Here is a 19,161-nt window from a genome sequence, read left to right on the forward strand (position 1 = left end):
CTGCTCAAACCCCGATTTTGTCAGCTTTCCTGTATCCCCAGTGCAGATTCTTCTCCGGATCAGTGCCAGAAAGTCAATTCCATATCACTTTTAGGGGTTCTTTTCACAGAAATAGCCCTCAGTGGCCAGGAACCTAGCCCAAGGGACTACCATTAATGACCTGCTAAGCGCCCGTTACTTTTCACAGGTGCATTCACACTCCTCAGGCTTGTCCAGGAATGGTATTTTTTCACCATTTTCCTCTTAACAAAGCGGCAGATTTCAACCATGAACCCCAAGGACACCACGTACATGGCCAGGCCTCCGGCCTTGAGGAGCCAGCTGGTACCAGGGGCCGTCACCATGGCGTACATGACCAGAGCTCCTCCTCCCATCCGCAGCACCACGAAGAGCAGAACAAACAAGAAGTCGACCAGCTCTCCCAGGAAAGTGTAATAACACCCCATTTCCCGCAGGAACCAGCGGGTCTGGAGCAGCGGGTTGGTGATCTCGCTAACAAATAAAACAGCGTTGACTTCCGTAGCAGAATTCCCGAGCCCCAGCACCATGATCATGCCGCAGATGCTCAGCGTGTGATGGAACAGCATTAGATCCCCTTCTGTCTGGAAATAAAGGCACCAGCCCAGGTCAAAGAGAAAGTAACCCAAGGTCAGGGACAGCACGTGGATCTGAAGAGGTGTGTTTGGTGAACCTGAAATGAAAGATGAGCATAAGCCTGGGGTTATTTGTTGGTTATCTGTTGGTTAACACACGGTGTAAAATACAACATTGAATTGGTAAATGCATGATGTAAAATACAACTTTGAATTGGTTCATGCATGGTGTAAAATACAACATTGAATTGGTAAATGCATGATGTAAAATACAACTTTGAATTGGCTCATGCATGGTGTAAAATTGGTTCATGCATGGTGTAAAATACAACGTTGAATTGGTAAATGCATGGTGTAAAATACAACATTGAATTGGCTCATGCATGGTGTAAAATGCGACTTTGAATTGGTTAACACATGGTGTAAATAAGAAAGGAAAAAAGGCTGAATAGTTTATTAATGGTTTGTTAGAGGATTTGATGCGTTATGTGTGTGAAATATATTAATTTCTGTAACTCCAGCTTCAAGAAGGATGAAAATTGATGGAATGAATAAAACACGATGAACAAACAGTTTGAACGCTTAGTTGAAAATTACTCGTGTTGTTTAGAAAGTCAGAGGAAATAAATGGAATGAATCAGTAAAAATGTATATCTCACAAGCATTCACTGAATTGCACCATTAACTGTGGGCACACCAGAACCAAACGGACAGCAGAGCGCGTTAGCACAGGGTCGCTCCCTACGTCCTTAGACCATTTCATTAAGACTTTCTTCTACAATATAGAGCAACACAGGGGTTGGATATGTCTCTTTCCTCTTCAGTTTCCAGCCTTATCCTATGGGATGTCTGGTTCTGCTGTCCCTTCATGCACACCCAGGCAGGTCATCCCATCCCGTCACGCTTCTGCTCCTCTTTTTCTCTCCCCCCTTTTAAAATGCAGGGATGGGAAGCCTGATCAGAACTAGTAGAGATTTCCCGACCGAAAACAGCAAACAAAACCCCGCAGACAAACGCCAGGAGTTACTACACCCTTAAAGATGTGAACAGCGCTATTGTCAACACGTTGCTATGCCTAATGCTGCAATAAACTCGTGCTGCCAAGCTGAGAGCTTTCAATACATACACGGATAAAACAAACATATAAGAATACAAACATTAGTAGTAGGAAGTGGTAAGGGCTGGAGGAGAGTTAAATAAAATCCTGCCCCAAACATGTGCCAACAGCATAAATATAAGAGAGCAGACAGCAAAAGCAACCAGCCCCCTACTCCAGGTGTGAGCACACGGCATGACAAGGACGTTGTGAGACTCCAAACGCACCTGCGTGGGTCAGAGCCCAGGGGCCATCCAGGAGAGCAGCGTAACCCGAGAGGCCGGTGACAATGACGCCGTGCAGCAGTGTGACCAAGCGGCAGCTCCACTCGCAGGATCGGTGCTTGTTCCAGAAGCACAAACAGGCGTACAGGGCCAGCCAGACGACGAGGCTGCACGTCACCTCCAGAGCGATGGACACCATCCTGCTGAACAGAGCGCCAGGACGTGCTGAGCGTCCAACCACAGAAACTCCAGAGGGGGGAAAGAATAACTTAGAAACCCCCAAACAACACAGAAACAACCAAACCCGAAACACTGAATCAAACCCACTCAAAACACGCTCCCCGTGAGCACGGCGCTGCCTCACACCCCGGTACAAACCGCTCCTCGCTATGGGTTTTTTTGCGGAAAAACAAGACCCCAGCAAAGCTCCTCACCCCGGTGCTGCCGCTGGGCTCTGCACACCCGGGACCCGCCCTGGCGAAGGCAGCGCCGCCCGCACCGAGCGCCTTTTATCCTCCCCTTCCCTCCCCGCCTCTCCCCACACCCCGAGGTGCCGCTGGGCGCCTCCTACCCCTCCGTTCTGCCCCGTTTACCTGTCCCGGAGGTGAAAAGAGATCCGAGCAGCACCCCAGGGCAGCGAGGGGGTCCTGGTACCTGGGGACAGCGCCGGGAATGGGGTCAAATAATAATAACAGGCGTTTGGAGCGTGTCGGCCAAGCTGGTACCTGTGGGAACAGCAGGACGAGCAGTTCCAGCTAAACAGCCTTGAGCAGGTTATACAGAAATATGTTTTTTATGAGTGTAAGGAGTGATAGCCCAGTGAGAACGATATCTCGGGTCAGAAAACCGCCCCCATGTGTACGATGTGTGAATGAGCGGGTCGGAACGCCACCCACAAGATACACATGGGAACGTGGCTGAAAACAGACACAGCGTGAACGTGGTGTGTTTGGGGTGTTTGTTGAGAAAACATCCTGTCTAACCTCTTCGTCCAGGTCCGTACCTGTAAAGCTGAAAATAGAGAACTGTTAATAAAAGTCTGCTCAGCTCTGCTCTTGCTGCTGACAAGAACTCTGTGTCTGCGTGTCTGTCTGTGTGAATCGCCCCGTCGCCGTGGGTACCTTCATCCAGCCTCAGCCCTGCCCGCCGTAAGTCCTGTAAGACTTTAATTTGGCTGAATATTTGCGTGCACAAGCGCGGGCACGTCGCGAGAAGAGCCAGCGGCCACCAACGCCTTTGCAAAGAGCGAGTTTCATTTTAGTCACCTCTCTGCTGATCTCCGACGTCACACCTGAGCTCCCGCGCAGCGCTGACGCAAGCGGGGACATGGGCGCTGGGAAGTTCTCTGATGGAGGAGAATAAAGTGAAGAATAAGCCAGATCTGACACGAGGGAAGGTGCTTTTGTCCTTCTGTTGTTATAAAAAAGCAGATTTTAATAGTGATTTTGCAAGAGTGGGTGTTCTACCTAAAGGTCGGCACACAGAATAGGGCAAAAAGCCCCTGTTTATATCCCCCCACAATTTCCCTCCCCTGTTCCCCAGTGGTTGGTACTTCAGGGTTTACAGACCACCCGACCCTGCCTCACTTTACCTATTTCATTCATCTAACTCTGTATCCAAGGCAGCTGATGTGCTCCGAGCCACGGAATGATGCTCCTCTATTATAGAAAAACGAAGGAATTTTTCCAAACGATGTGTAAAATGACAGGATAACTTGTTTTTACAGCTTTCTGCCACGCTCCACACCACACTGCCCAACCTGCAAACTGTTTATTCTGTAAGAAATGTCACCAAATAACGACAAGGGCTTACAGGTCAAACTGATTTACATTATTTAATTTAAATGTCATGCCAAGCAGACCTGATGGCATTTTGAACAAATAATCTCATTTATTTATGAAGCTCTAAGCTTTCAACAATTACAGCTGAATTAATGGGTAAATTAAGTACTATAATACTATATGAAGCTTTTCTTTACTTACACTGAAGAATGTAGAGAATTATGTAAATATTAAAGAATAACTCATTAAAAATAAAAGGGTCTTATACGTACTACGGGCCTAACGTGCACAAACTCTACAAGTGGTAGTAATTCTTTATTAAGCTGCTAGAGAACTACCATGAATTAGTTTTGAGGAAACGACCAATGTAGCAGTTACAGGAGGGAAGGCTGAGCCAGGAGTCGATGGGGACGTCTTGGGTCTGGAGCCGGGAGGGGTGCGGGACACATGGGGACGTGTGACACACAACACGCAGAACAGGACGAGTGAGCAAGGGAGTGAGTAACCAGGAAAGGGCTGAGCTTCCTCCAAGCCCCGACGGTAAACTCGGCTCCGGCACCATGTAATTTACGGTTGTTCTATTTGCTCTAAAATCTATCTAAAGGAGATTGTGTGTCCCAAACAAGCCAAACAGCTCGATTCTGGGAGGGAAACCAATCGCTCAGAGCATAAGATGCCTCATGCTCATGAGGCCTGTCCTGTGTGTGCTGCGCTCCAGAGGAGGCTTGAAATCACAGAATTACAGAGTGTGAGGGGTTGGAAGGGCCCTGGAAAGCTCATCCAGTGCAATCCCCCATGGAGCAGGAACACCCAGATGAGGTTACACAGGAAGGTGTCCAGGCGGGTTGGAATGTCTGCACAGAAGGAGACTCCACAACCCCCCTGGGCAGCCTGGGCCAGGCTCTGCCACCCTCACCCCAACAAGTTGCTTCTCCTCTTTCACTGGAACCTCCTGTGTTCCAGTTTGCACCCATTGCCCCTTGTCCTGTCACTGGTTGTCACCACAAGAGCCTGGCTCCATCGTCCTGACACTCCCCCTTTCCATCTTGATCCCCAGGAATGAGTCCCCCCTCAGTCTCCTCTTGTCCAGCTCCAGAGCCCCAGCTCCCTCAGCCTTTCCTCACACGGGAGATGCTCCACTCCCTCCAGCATCTTGGTGGCTGCGCTGGACTCTCTCCAGCAGTTCCCTGTCCTGCTGGAACTGAGGGGCCACAGCTGGACACAAGATTCCAGGTGTGGTCTCCCCAGGGCAGAGCAGAGGGGCAGGAGAACCTCTCTGACCTACTGACCACCCCCTTCTAACCCACCCCAGGTACCATTGGCTTCCTGGCCACAAGGGCCCAGTGCTGGCTCATGGTCACCCTGCTGTCCCCAGGACCCCCAGCTCCCTTTCCCCTACGCTGCTCCCCCGTTGCACGTCCCACCTAAAGCCCTTCAGGGCTGACACCAACTGGTTCGCACGGTTCACTGTGAGGTTCCACGTTTAACAGGGTGTTGCCCACACAATGAGAAGCAGGTCACGTTCCCACTGGGTACAAACAGAGCATCGCTTTAGCCTGCGGGCATGGGAAATGAGTCCCACACCCCCATGACCCACTTCGATCAGTTCACACATCCCGGAGATAACAGGCATGACCACACATCTGCAGGCAGTGACGAGCCAGCTTTACTCACACCTGATGGGAACTGACTCTTCTACAGAGCTTGCACAACTGCGTCAGGATAGCACGAGCTTCACCGGGACGTACCCGCGGGGTTCATCATGCAGGGCATGAGCTTCGGCAGGCTGGGAACTCACGCAGCCCTGCCCTGAGCACAGCCTCTCACCGCTGCTTGTGCGGCTGTCACCAAGCCTTAGCAATAGCTTCTCACTAAACTGCATCTTTCCCCTCTCCTCATCTACATCCACGGAGCAGCAAAACCCAGATTTTATGCAGGACACCTAAATAAGCTTCAAAAAAATATCCCTCTATCTTACCATTTCACCAGGCACAAGTTCCTATTGCCACAAGATCCTCATTCTTCAGCTATTTTGGCACAACAGCCACACTAACGTTAATAGTGCATTTGTTTCTCTGACAAAGCTTTCATCTTGCTTTCCTCCGCCTTTGCTGCACCAGGCCCCCTCCAATAGCCTTGATAACAACCGGCATGGAGCTGTTCTAATGCTTAGCTTCGGATAAAGAGCAGTGTTGACAGACAGAAAGCTCTGGGGCTAACGTTGACTCATAGCACAGGAACAACAACAGATATGGTCTGACTGACTGAAAGTCCTAACAAGGCAAGGACCATTTAATGCCCGAGGTAAAATATAGAGGAGGAATTGTGGGGATTTTTGTTCTAGATCATACAATGTGCAAAACTGGCATCTAGTGAGATGCAATGTGGCAAGTTAAATCACCTCCCTGTGATTGTACCAGAAGTTAGGTGCTGCTTATACACTAATTTCCTTGTTTGCTTTGCACCGAGTCAGCCGTTTCAATAGCAGGCTGAGCTGCGCCGGCTCAGTTTGCCTGCAGATGAACAAAAAGCATTCAGCAAAACAGCCCAGGACAGGAACCTCTGCTAACAGTTGTTTGCACGCTGTAGTATCGCTACACCCTGGCTCAGCAGTACATTCTTTCTTCTTTCTGTACCTATCCTAACAAGAGCTTACAACACCGAAGGGTCACAGAGGGTATGAGCTTAACAACACTGGGAAACTTGTCCAAACATGAAATATAGGGACTGGAAACACACAAGAGTCCAAGAGTGATGCTCTGTTTTACAGGCAAGCAAGCTGGGTGCTCTGATTTACTGTCCCTCCATGGAACAAAGAGTTTCCTTGTTGGAAACCAAACCCAGGCTCACCTCTCAGTCCTGGCCCAGCAGCAGCAGGTTCTGAGCTGGAAACAGCGGTTCGGCAGCGTCTTAGGGCATCTCTAAGACCAAAGGTGTTGTCCTGCTTTCAGTTGCTTCTCCAAAGACAGCGTAGGCAAACCACCTCGTGACCCAAGCCTTCCGAACTGGTCATTCCTAGGATGAAACACAGCAACACAGAGGCATTGGTAGTGCAGAGGGAAACCCAGGCAAGCTGGCGTTTGTCAAGAGCAAACACCTCAGTCTAATGGCCCGTTCTTAGGTTCCCTGTGATACTGAGTCATCGGCAAGGCAGGTTCTGGGTTCATTAGTCACAAATGTGAGCTACAGCTGAGCCTCATGGGCCCTTTACACCTCAGGCCTGAGCTCCAGAGCACACGGCTCTGTCTGTGTTTGCTTCTCCACCAGCTCACTCCTTCCTGAGCCGCGTGAACCGGAGCTTTGCCAGCCCCTATCAGCCTTAGCGTGCTCAGCCTGCTCTCGAGCCCATTTTCCTCAGTGTTAACACAGTTGCCTCCTTAAGACCCACAACAAAAGGACATTACAGCAAAAAAAAAGAGAGAGCATAACTTTATTAGAAGTCCCATCGCTCACAGGATCTTTTGGAAGTGAGTCCGGCAAGAGTTCAAACCTCACAAGGCCAGGCCCCCAGAGCCACGCTGGCGACCTATCGGGACTGCAAGGCTCCTGTTTTTCTAGGTTATTTCACATCATTTTTTAACCCCTCCAGACACCTTCTTCCAGCCCCAGCCAGGGCAGATATCTGCGCTGAACAGGGCCAAATTTAGCGAGACAAGAGGCACGGAGGAGCCTGAACTGCAGCCTTCGGTAAAGGGAATTCACTCTGAAACACCACGGGAAATGTCAGAACACGATGCCAAGAGGCGAATGAAACAAGAGAACCCGTCCACACTCCCAGACCTGCTGGTGTGGAGCAGATGTTACACTGAGATCTGCCTAAACCGTACCGTCACCCCTGAAAATACAGTCACTTATTAGACTACTTAGCCACACGTTAAGTGGCTTATAAATGAGCCAACCCCAGAACAGGAGCATCCAGAGAGGGCTCTTCTCTACCATCCCTCACCTACAAAATGCTGAGTGTTCAAAAAGCAATGCGGGGCTAAGTGAACACCTGCTGATGGAGTTTATTGGCACAAGTCTAATTCCTGACTCTTGTTTGCAAGGGCCAGAGTCAGTCCCAGTGAAGTCACGCTGTTCTAAGATCAGTATCTGCTTGAACGCAAGCATTAAATTAAAAAAACACATTATTAAAAACAATGAGGTAAAACATTGCCTTACCTCAAGTACCATCACTTCACACACTCCACTATATCCCTGCAAGCACCTGAATCTTGTTCAGAGGCTTTTCATCCAAGCATTTAGTCAAGTGTTTTGTCCAGCTCCATGTTTAAGAGAGAGCGGTGCTCAGTAAGTCTTTGTCACACCCTTCCTGGTCCCACTGGCAGGAAGATGGGATTTTTCAGGTTTGGTTTTCCGGCTCTACACCGTAAAATGGTTTTTATGTCCAAAACAATTACGGAACACACGGTTATCGGTTGGACACCCAACAGTTCATCGCCACCCTGTGCCATTGCTGCGGCAGCCAGAGAATCAGGGTTCAGGAGACACGCCAGGCTCCTCGGATTTCTGCTCAAACCCCGATTTTGTCAGCTTTCCTGTATCCCCAGTGCAGATTCTTCTCCGGATCAGTGCCAGAAAGTCAATTCCATATCACTTTTAGGGGTTCTTTTCACAGAAATAGCCCTCAGTGGCCAGGAACCTAGCCCAAGGGACTACCATTAATGACCTGCTAAGCGCCCGTTACTTTTCACAGGTGCATTCACACTCCTCAGGCTTGTCCAGGAATGGTATTTTTTCACCATTTTCCTCTTAACAAAGCGGCAGATTTCAACCATGAACCCCAAGGACACCACGTACATGGCCAGGCCTCCGGCCTTGAGGAGCCAGCTGGTACCAGGGGCCGTCACCATGGCGTACATGACCAGAGCTCCTCCTCCCATCCGCAGCACCACGAAGAGCAGAACAAACAAGAAGTCGACCAGCTCTCCCAGGAAAGTGTAATAACACCCCATTTCCCGCAGGAACCAGCGGGTCTGGAGCAGCGGGTTGGTGATCTCGCTAACAAATAAAACAGCGTTGACTTCCGTAGCAGAATTCCCGAGCCCCAGCACCATGATCATGCCGCAGATGCTCAGCGTGTGATGGAACAGCATTAGATCCCCTTCTGTCTGGAAATAAAGGCACCAGCCCAGGTCAAAGAGAAAGTAACCCAAGGTCAGGGACAGCACGTGGATCTGAAGAGGTGTGTTTGGTGAACCTGAAATGAAAGATGAGCATAAGCCTGGGGTTATTTGTTGGTTATCTGTTGGTTAACACACGGTGTAAAATACAACATTGAATTGGTAAATGCATGATGTAAAATACAACTTTGAATTGGTTCATGCATGGTGTAAAATACAACATTGAATTGGTAAATGCATGATGTAAAATACAACTTTGAATTGGCTCATGCATGGTGTAAAATTGGTTCATGCATGGTGTAAAATACAACGTTGAATTGGTAAATGCATGGTGTAAAATACAACATTGAATTGGCTCATGCATGGTGTAAAATGCGACTTTGAATTGGTTAACACATGGTGTAAATAAGAAAGGAAAAAAGGCTGAATAGTTTATTAATGGTTTGTTAGAGGATTTGATGCGTTATGTGTGTGAAATATATTAATTTCTGTAACTCCAGCTTCAAGAAGGATGAAAATTGATGGAATGAATAAAACACGATGAACAAACAGTTTGAACGCTTAGTTGAAAATTACTCGTGTTGTTTAGAAAGTCAGAGGAAATAAATGGAATGAATCAGTAAAAATGTATATCTCACAAGCATTCACTGAATTGCACCATTAACTGTGGGCACACCAGAACCAAACGGACAGCAGAGCGCGTTAGCACAGGGTCGCTCCCTACGTCCTTAGACCATTTCATTAAGACTTTCTTCTACAATATAGAGCAACACAGGGGTTGGATATGTCTCTTTCCTCTTCAGTTTCCAGCCTTATCCTATGGGATGTCTGGTTCTGCTGTCCCTTCATGCACACCCAGGCAGGTCATCCCATCCCGTCACGCTTCTGCTCCTCTTTTTCTCTCCCCCCTTTTAAAATGCAGGGATGGGAAGCCTGATCAGAACTAGTAGAGATTTCCCGACCGAAAACAGCAAACAAAACCCCGCAGACAAACGCCAGGAGTTACTACACCCTTAAAGATGTGAACAGCGCTATTGTCAACACGTTGCTATGCCTAATGCTGCAATAAACTCGTGCTGCCAAGCTGAGAGCTTTCAATACATACACGGATAAAACAAACATATAAGAATACAAACATTAGTAGTAGGAAGTGGTAAGGGCTGGAGGAGAGTTAAATAAAATCCTGCCCCAAACATGTGCCAACAGCATAAATATAAGAGAGCAGACAGCAAAAGCAACCAGCCCCCTACTCCAGGTGTGAGCACACGGCATGACAAGGACGTTGTGAGACTCCAAACGCACCTGCGTGGGTCAGAGCCCAGGGGCCATCCAGGAGAGCAGCGTAACCCGAGAGGCCGGTGACAATGACGCCGTGCAGCAGTGTGACCAAGCGGCAGCTCCACTCGCAGGATCGGTGCTTGTTCCAGAAGCACAAACAGGCGTACAGGGCCAGCCAGACGACGAGGCTGCACGTCACCTCCAGAGCGATGGACACCATCCTGCTGAACAGAGCGCCAGGACGTGCTGAGCGTCCAACCACAGAAACTCCAGAGGGGGGAAAGAATAACTTAGAAACCCCCAAACAACACAGAAACAACCAAACCCGAAACACTGAATCAAACCCACTCAAAACACGCTCCCCGTGAGCACGGCGCTGCCTCACACCCCGGTACAAACCGCTCCTCGCTATGGGTTTTTTTGCGGAAAAACAAGACCCCAGCAAAGCTCCTCACCCCGGTGCTGCCGCTGGGCTCTGCACACCCGGGACCCGCCCTGGCGAAGGCAGCGCCGCCCGCACCGAGCGCCTTTTATCCTCCCCTTCCCTCCCCGCCTCTCCCCACACCCCGAGGTGCCGCTGGGCGCCTCCTACCCCTCCGTTCTGCCCCGTTTACCTGTCCCGGAGGTGAAAAGAGATCCGAGCAGCACCCCAGGGCAGCGAGGGGGTCCTGGTACCTGGGGACAGCGCCGGGAATGGGGTCAAATAATAATAACAGGCGTTTGGAGCGTGTCGGCCAAGCTGGTACCTGTGGGAACAGCAGGACGAGCAGTTCCAGCTAAACAGCCTTGAGCAGGTTATACAGAAATATGTTTTTTATGAGTGTAAGGAGTGATAGCCCAGTGAGAACGATATCTCGGGTCAGAAAACCGCCCCCATGTGTACGATGTGTGAATGAGCGGGTCGGAACGCCACCCACAAGATACACATGGGAACGTGGCTGAAAACAGACACAGCGTGAACGTGGTGTGTTTGGGGTGTTTGTTGAGAAAACATCCTGTCTAACCTCTTCGTCCAGGTCCGTACCTGTAAAGCTGAAAATAGAGAACTGTTAATAAAAGTCTGCTCAGCTCTGCTCTTGCTGCTGACAAGAACTCTGTGTCTGCGTGTCTGTCTGTGTGAATCGCCCCGTCGCCGCGGGTACCTTCATCCAGCCTCAGCCCTGCCCGCCGTAAGTCCTGTAAGACTTTAATTTGGCTGAATATTTGCGTGCACAAGCGCAGGCACGTCGCGAGAAGAGCCAGCGGCCACCAACGCCTTTGCAAAGAGCGAGTTTCATTTTAGTCACCTCTCTGCTGATCTCCGACGTCACACCTGAGCTCCCGCGCAGCGCTGACGCAAGCGGGGACGCGGGCGCTGGGAAGTTCTCTGATGGAGGAGAATAAAGTGAAGAATAAGCCAGATCTGACACGAGGGAAGGTGCTTTTGTCCTTCTGTTGTTATAAAAAAGCAGATTTTAATAGTGATTTTGCAAGAGTGGGTGTTCTACCTAAAGGTCGGCACACAGAATAGGGCAAAAAGCCCCTGTTTATATCCCCCCACAATTTCCCTCCCCTGCTCCCCAGTGGTTGGTACTTCAGGGTTTACAGACCACCCGACCCTGCCTCACTTTACCTATTTCATTCATCTAACTCTGTATCCAAGGCAGCTGATGTGCTCCAAACCACGGAATGATGCTCCTCTATTATAGAAAAACGAAGGAATTTTTCCAAACGATGCGTAAAATGAAAGGATAACTTGTTTTTACACCTTTCTGCCACGCTCCACACCACACTGCCCAACCTGCAAACTGTTTATTCTGTACGAAATGTCACCAAATAATGACAAGGGCTTACAGGTCAAACTGATTTACATTATTTAATTTAAATGTCATGCCAAGCAGACCTGATGGCATTTTGAACAAATAATCTCATTTATTTATGAAGCTCTAAGCTTTCAACAATTACAGCTGAATTAATGGGTAAACTAAGTACTATAATACTATATGAAGCTGTTCTTTACTTACACTGAAGAATGTAGAGAATTATGTAAATATTAAAGAATAACTCATTAAAAATAAAAGGGTCTTATACGTACTACGGGCCTAACTTGCACAAACTCTACAAGTGGTAGTAATTCTTTATTAAGCTGCTAGAGAACTACCGTGAATTAGTCTTGAGGAAATGACCAATGTAGCAGTTACAGGAGGGAAGGCTGAGCCAGGAGTCGATGGGGACATCTTGGGTCTGGAGCCGGGAGGGGTGCGGGATGCATGGGGACGTGTGACACACAACACGCAGAACAGGACGAGTGAGCAAGGGAGTGAGTAACCAGGAAAGGGCTGAGCTTCCTCCAAGCCCCGACGGTAAACTCGGCTCCGGCACCATGTAATTTACGGTTGTTCTATTTGCTCTAAAATCTATCTAAAGGAGATTGTGTGTCCCAAACAAGCCAAACAGCTCGATTCTGGGAGGGAAACCAATCGCTCAAGCATAAGATGCCTCATGCTCATCAGGCCTGTCCTGTGTGTGCTGCGCTCCAGAGGAGGCTTGAAATCACAGAATCCCAGAGTGTCAGGGGTTGAAGGGTCCTGGAAAGCTCATGCAGTGCAATCCCCCCATGGAGCAGGAACACCCAGATGAGGTTACACAGGAAGGTGTCCAGGCGGGTTGGAATGTCTGCACAGAAGGAGACTCCACAACCCCCTGGGCAGCCTGGGCCAGGCTCTGCCACCCTCACCCCAACAAGTTGCTTCTCCTCTTTCACTGGAACCTCCTGTGTTCCAGTTTGCACCCATTGCCCCTTGTCCTGTCACTGGTTGTCACCCACAAGAGCCTGGCTCCATCCTCCTGACACTCCCCCTTTCCATCTTGATCCCCAGGAATGAGTCCCCCCTCAGTCTCCTCTTGTCCAGCTCCAGAGCCCCAGCTCCCTCAGCCTTTCCTCACACGGGAGATGCTCCACTCCCTTCAGCATCTTGGTGGCTGCGCTGGACTCTCTGCAGCAGTTCCCTGTCCTGCTGGAACTGAGGGGCCACAGCTGGACACAATATTCCAGGTGTGGTCTCCCCAGGGCAGAGCAGAGGGGCAGGAGAACCTCTCTGACCTACTGACCACCCCCTTCTAACCCACCCCAGGTACCATTGGCTTCCTGGCCACAAGGGCCCAGTGCTGGCTCATGGTCACCCTGCTGTCCCCAGGACCCCCAGCTCCCTTTCCCTCCACTGTTCTCCAACAGCTTGTTCCCAACTTATACTGGAACCTGGGGTAAAAATCTCTGACAATACATTCAAATAAGTATTTAGTTAGATTGTAGGTCATAGCTTGTTCTACTAGAGCTAAAACTTCCTGATTGTCTCTCTTTTGCCAGCATTTAGCTGACGGCTCCTGCAGAGGCTCCACGGGCAGGAACACCCAGCACAGAGTAAGGGGCTCCCACTGCAACTCTGGCTCAAGCTGCTGTGATCTGTAAAACTCAGCCTGAATTTAAGCTTAGCTACTGAAGGCCTTGCATAGAAGTGTTAGGAACTACGCAGGAATAACTGGGTCAAATTTGCAGACTAGGGCAATGAAGGCAACCAGAATGGTCACTTCTGAGCTTTCAAATAATTGCTTCTAATCTGTGAAATAACTCCAAATTTTTCACAATAGAAACAAGCTGGAAACTAGAGCTTCACCGGGGGTCAGTGTAATACAGTGCAATACAGTGTAATGTCTTCTATGCTGGCAGCAGAATCAGCTGCGGCTGAGGACGGGGAGAAGGGAAGGATTTACCGTCACCATCGCCTAATGGGGATTAAGTGATTTGTCCAAGGTCATGCATGAAGTAAAATAAGATAGTGTCCCAAAGGTATGGATGTATATTAACTCTTCCTGTCTGCTAAACCTTAAATGATCTGTCACCCTTTCTCTTATCCTTCGAGCTGGAATCATACCAGTGACCTAAGGACATACAGATATAATAGATAAAATAAATGAATAAATAAAAAATAAGAAGAAAAAAGTAAAAGAGTCATTGTCTCAGATGTGTGCCATTGTTTCCATAGGTAGAATATAGATTTTACGAAGGTCTGTGTTTTAGAAGTGTCCTGGTTTTGTTAACAACAAGTTTCTCTTTCAGTGAAGTTTGCCTGTCAGCTAAAGCTTCATATGAGCTGCATTTTCCTGGAGAACCAGACACATGTTTTGGTGAACATAGCAATGGAATGTGAAGTTATTGATAACTACGGATGGACATCTTGAGAGAGGGGCAACGAGAAACTGGTAACCAAGAAACGGACCAACTGTGTATAACATTCCATTCACTTGAATACTTCATATCAAAGTGGGAGATCACGAGGATCTCGTCCCTTTTCCATTTTGCCTTTGCTTTTTCCCTTCTGCTTATGGCCGACATTAGCAGAGGACCTTGCAAGTCGTCCCTGCGAACTGAGGCCAGTGACAGACTGAATCCAGCTCCGGTTGGCTGCAGAGTCCAGTCCAGGACTTCGGGTGCCAGGACTTTCAAGATTGGTTTTGTATATTTTGCATTATTTTCTCTATTTTTATCAGTAGCATTAGTAAAACATTGTTAATTTTTCCAGCTCTTCTCTCTGTCCTTCTTTCCCTCCTGATCGCCTGTCCGCAGTGGGAATGGGGGAGAGGAAGGGGCAAAAAAGGGGGAAGTTGGGGGGGAAGAGGGGGCTAACAATACATCTGCCAGGGTTTTATTGTCACCCCGCAATCTAAACCCTCAACAAGGAGGGAGAGACTGGAGCTATAATCCCTTCATGCCACTTGAGCGTATTTTTCATATGGAACCAGTCTGAATAAGGATTGTAAAACTGTTGATCAGAATCCACATCCCACTGCCTTCATGTGTTGCAGCACAATCGGGGAACGCTCAGGCGGGATGAAAAACGTGGATTGTTTTGTCCTCCATCCTCCTGGCAGGGGTGGCTGAGTCATCAACGCGCGCTGGCTCATCCTGGTGCCATCCCAGGCAGAGACGGGAGAGGAAATTCTTCTCCCACGCACCTTCCCTGTACCTCAGTACATATCAATGCTTTGTTTTAGTTTTCTGGATGGATATTTTATAAAAAACTATGACAGAATTGAAATTTTCACGTGGACATAGTTGGGAGGCAATGGAGAACTATCAATCCTCCGAGCAGGTAAGAAAATTTAATTAATGGCAGAAAGAAGGGCCATAGCAATCGGGAAAGTTAGCTTAATACTTCCTGTCTACATTTCTTGTTTTCTCAACATAAAATGGTTTTTAAATCATGACAGATTTCATTGCAAAAACTGTCTCCTGAAAGTTGGCTGCTGGAGTTCTAAAATACAGACTTGGGAGTGAGTGGTTATCAGGGAGAGAAGAATCCAAGACTCTGCTGCTCTTATCCCTTGGACACCACTTATACAAGGATACTTTCCCTGGCCAAACCCAAGGATCTTATTAAGAGTGGCCTGCAAATATGAGCTAGAAACCAAGTAGAGAGCAAGAGGAGAGGAAGGAGGGGAGGAATGGCGGGTTTCTCGGGGCTTACCAGTCCCAGGCACCGCATTGACGGAGGCCCCGAGGACCCTGAGGTAGAGACCTAGAGAGAAACGGAAGCAAAGGGTAAGCAGTTGTCACCGTGAGGACACAGATCGCAAAATGCTGCTCCTTTCACATCCCCTTTGCAGTGTGCTGCCTCCCAGGCAGACTGGTATCTACATCCGAGGGTCCCACAGACATTTCTATTCATTCTATTCATATTCTATTCATATTCTGTAGAAGCACCGTTCTCATACCCAGGGCTGTGCGAAGAAATCAGAATGCGTGTTACATATGCCTGACACTCTCTACACAGGTCTAAATGTATGGATCAGCTATGGAAAAGCCTGAAATTATCAAACGCATGCCAAACTTTCTGGAAGTCCTTTGATAGGAGCCATTGTCCTTTGGGTGTTTCAGACACGATTACTAGTCAGAAACTTCCCAGCTCGCTCTGGTCTTGGGCACAACGAATCCCTTTTCCTTCAGGGAGTTCTTGGTGGGTGAGAACTCTCAGGTGACAATGAGTAATTTAGTGGCTGCAATCAAAGCGAGCCTGGGGCATTTGTTGTCCAACCGTGGTACTTTAACTACAGGCAACACGTTGTTCACAACACTGATGAGCAAAGGAGAACTACTCACCCAAGCTACTCCTTTAAACATCCACGGCTTGCAAGCAGCACCCTGTGTTTGTGAATGACGACCAAATGTGCTGCGCAAGGGCTGACTGAGCTCCCTGCGATGTTTTCCTGCCTTCTGATGGATGATTCCAAACCCAGATTTCGAGATAAAATATTGCTTGTGAATATGTGCTCTCCCTTCCACTCAATTTTTGAAAATACATCTATCCTAAGAAATAATTGATGTTAGTTATGATTGTTTCATTTCTTACTCACAATACACATATTAATTATTAGTTAAATATAAACTAAGTGCTCTGCTTCTAAACAACGTGTCACTCAATCTTCTGTCTCCCTCTTGTCGTGCAGAAGGATCTAAAACTTGAAGAATATCCCCCCTTGTCAGAAAGCATTTATCTCATGTCAATTGGTTAATGATGGGTATGTCTTTTGTAACTTAATCGCAGTACACATGAATTTGGCAGCTTTTCTTCAAGAGAAGGACAGCTAGGACCACTGAAGTGTATTCTGCATTTCTGCACAGATGTCAAACAACAAACTGATATGTGAATGGTTGCCATTAGGTTTCAGAGTTAACAACTAAACTAACGTGAGTGTATGTAATTCTCATTCCGTGGAATGCTGATTCCTCCTCCGTTAACTTCGGAAAGCTTTTATCTGCCAATCTCAGGGTGACAAATTTTGGGATAGCATCACTACTTGGATAAAGTATCCTACAATTGAGCTGACCTGTACCTTCTAGGAACCACGTCTTTTCTTTCTATTGCTTTCATTAATCAAATAAAAACAAATGTTCTGTAAGTGCAGGCGTGAGATTCCATTCAAGTTGGGATGTTGAATGTCCCATCCTGCTACCTTTTCCAGTAATCCCTGCATATCCTCCCACCTTTTTCCCTTCTTGTTCGGGACAGCATGTAGAACCCCTTAATCCAACATCTCTCACCAGTCAGCAAATAAATATTTCAGTGAGAGATTATGTTCTGGGAACCTCTGATCCAACATCAAGTCTCATGGACTCAGTGGGAGATGAGTCACAGCACCTGGACCTGCTATTGCATGAAGCACCTCTTCCTTTGATCTTAACAGCACCACGAATCGTTGCTTGGGGGGAAGCTTTTCCACTCGCTCTTTACCGCCAACTCAGCTCTTTGCTCCCAGCTGAACTCAACTCTTTGCCCCAGACTTCTTGCTTTTTGCCCTCAACTCTTTGTCCCCAACTCAACTCCTCGCTCTTTCCCCTAACTTAACTACTCGCTCTTTGCCCTCAACTCTTTGTCCCAACTCAACTCAAATTTACTTGCTCTTTGCCCTCAGCTCCTCATTCTTTGCTCCCAACTCAACTCATTGCCCTCAACTCCTCATTCTTTGCCCTCAACTCTTTGCCTCCAACTCAACTCAACATTCTTCGCCCCCAGCTCAACTCAACCTTTGTGCTTTGTCCCCAACTCAACTATTTCCCCTCAACTCAGCTCCTCGTTCTTTGCCTCCAACTCAACTCTTCATTCTTTGCCCCCAACTCAACTCCTTGTTCTTTACCCCCAACTCAACTCATTTGTTACCCCCAACTCAACTCCTCGTTCGTTACCCCCAACTCAACTCCTCGTTCTTTGCCCCCAACTCAACTCAACTCCTTGTTCTTTGCCCCCAACTCAACTCAACTCAATCTCTGCTCCCGGCTCCTCAATTCTTTGCCCCCAACTCCTCATCCTTTACTCCTAATTCAACTCTGCCCCCAACTCAACTCAACTCCACTCCTCATTCTTTACCCCCAACTCAACTCCTTGTTCTTTACCCCCAACTCAACTCCTTTTTTGTTACCCCAACTCAACTCCTCGTTCGTTATCCCCAACTCAACTCCTTGTTCTTTTCCCCCAACTCAACTCAATCTTTGCCCCGAACTCCTCATCCTTTACTCCCAATTCAACTCTGCCCCCAACTCAACTCAACTCCACTCCTCATTCTTTGCCCTCAACTCAACTCCTCAAATCCTTGGATTAGTACAATTAGTCCCAGGAATAGGAGTGGGGATTATAATCACAGGACTCCTCCTCTTGGTGTATGTGCAGTGCCAGCTGGTGCTCGCGGATCTTTTGGTGCCCGGGGTCTTTTGGCTGAAGGCTCGCAGTCTCCCTCACTGTGCACTTTTTACCTTTGGGCTGGTATGTGGAGTCGGCCGAGGCCCGGACTGCTGAGCTGGTGATAACTGGGTTGTCCTCCTGCGTGCTGAAGGTTCCCGTTATCTCATCCACCAAGGATGCAGCTGGGCCCTTGTCTTTGTTAGTTAAGTTGTTACATCCTTAACGGTTATCGGGCTACACCACAAAATACATTGCTGGCTATACAGTAATTTGGTGACTGTACAGTATATCACGGGCTCTGTTAGGAGCCCTTTTGGACCCTGTCAGGCTTTGTCTCGGTCTGCTGGGCTTTGTTGGGCCCCACCGAGCTCTGTCAGGCCCTATAAGGCTCTGTCGGGCTTTGCCAGTCTCTGTCGAGCTTTGTCGGCTTTGTTGGGCTCTGTCAGGCTTTGTCAAGCCTAGGTGGGTTCTGTCGGGCTCTTTCAGGCCATGTCTGGCTCTCTTGGTCCATTTTGGGCTCTGTTGGGCTTTTTTGGGCCATGTCAGCCCTGTCGGGCTCTGTCAGACCGTGTCAGGCTCTGTTGGGTTTTGTCAAGCCTAGTTGGGCTCTGTTCGGCTCTGCCAAGCCTAGCTGGGCTCTGTTGGGCTCTTTCGGGCCATGTCAGGTTCTCTCGGTCCCTTTTGGGCTCTGCTGGGCCCTGTCAGGTTCTGTCGGGCTCTGCTGGGCTTTGTCGAGGTCTGTCGGTCTTTCTCGGTCCCTGTCGGGCCCCGCCGGCCTCTACCGGGCCTGCCGCTCTCCATCGGGCCCTCCAGCGGGACTCCTGCGCATGCGCGCCCGCCTTCGGGCGCTGAG

At 48.6% G+C, this 19,161-nt stretch overlaps 2 protein-coding genes across 13 annotated transcripts; both read right to left on the reverse strand.

Moving 5' to 3' along the window:
• Positions 1-96: 96 nt before the first annotated feature.
• LOC102085106 (TLC domain-containing protein 5-like) lies at positions 97-8,083 on the reverse strand. Of its 4 annotated transcripts, XM_065040584.1 has the most exons (5): positions 7,856-8,083; positions 6,545-6,709; positions 2,507-2,638; positions 1,917-2,113; positions 97-691 (listed from the first exon to the last, which is right to left on the reverse strand). In XM_065040584.1, exons 4-5 carry the CDS (start codon positions 2,110-2,112, stop codon positions 153-155), a joined length of 735 nt encoding a protein of 244 aa, XP_064896656.1. In that variant the 5' UTR covers position 2,113; positions 2,507-2,638; positions 6,545-6,709; positions 7,856-8,083; the 3' UTR covers positions 97-152. The 4 variants fall into 4 exon arrangements, with proteins under 4 accessions (XP_064896656.1, XP_064896655.1, XP_064896657.1 ...); XM_065040583.1 differs by lacking the exons at positions 6,545-6,709; positions 7,856-8,083 and having other exon boundaries at positions 1,917-2,116; positions 2,507-4,720; XM_065040585.1 differs by lacking the exons at positions 2,507-2,638; positions 6,545-6,709; positions 7,856-8,083 and adding an exon at positions 2,348-2,415.
• On the reverse strand, positions 7,107-19,125 carry LOC110363768 (TLC domain-containing protein 5-like). Of its 9 annotated transcripts, none has more exons than XM_065040594.1 (6): positions 18,380-19,122; positions 15,600-15,650; positions 11,382-11,461; positions 10,710-10,841; positions 10,120-10,316; positions 7,107-8,894 (listed from the first exon to the last, which is right to left on the reverse strand). In XM_065040594.1, the coding sequence occupies exons 5-6, from the start codon at positions 10,313-10,315 to the stop codon at positions 8,356-8,358; spliced, it is 735 nt and encodes a 244-aa protein (XP_064896666.1). In that variant the 5' UTR covers position 10,316; positions 10,710-10,841; positions 11,382-11,461; positions 15,600-15,650; positions 18,380-19,122; the 3' UTR covers positions 7,107-8,355. The 9 variants fall into 9 exon arrangements, with proteins under 9 accessions (XP_064896666.1, XP_064896665.1, XP_064896664.1 ...); XM_065040593.1 differs by lacking the exon at positions 18,380-19,122 and adding an exon at positions 16,232-16,360 and having other exon boundaries at positions 10,120-10,319; XM_065040592.1 differs by lacking the exon at positions 11,382-11,461 and having other exon boundaries at positions 10,120-10,319; positions 18,380-19,125.
• Positions 19,126-19,161: the final 36 nt, after the last annotated feature.

This window comes from Columba livia, chromosome 24, assembly GCF_036013475.1.
Source record: "Columba livia isolate bColLiv1 breed racing homer chromosome 24, bColLiv1.pat.W.v2, whole genome shotgun sequence".
Taxonomy (NCBI): Eukaryota; Metazoa; Chordata; class Aves; order Columbiformes; family Columbidae; genus Columba; species Columba livia.

Coding starts and splice junctions, on each gene's coding strand:
- LOC102085106 (XM_065040584.1), bottom strand. CDS start 2,112: ATGGTGTCCATCGCTCTGGAGGTGACGTGCAGCCTCGTCGTCTGGCTG. Junction 692..1,916: donor CTGGGCTCTGACCCACGCAG/GTGCGTTTGGAG, acceptor CTTTCATTTCAG/GTTCACCAAACACACCTCTT.
- LOC110363768 (XM_065040592.1), bottom strand. CDS start 10,315: ATGGTGTCCATCGCTCTGGAGGTGACGTGCAGCCTCGTCGTCTGGCTG. Junction 8,895..10,119: donor CTGGGCTCTGACCCACGCAG/GTGCGTTTGGAG, acceptor CTTTCATTTCAG/GTTCACCAAACACACCTCTT.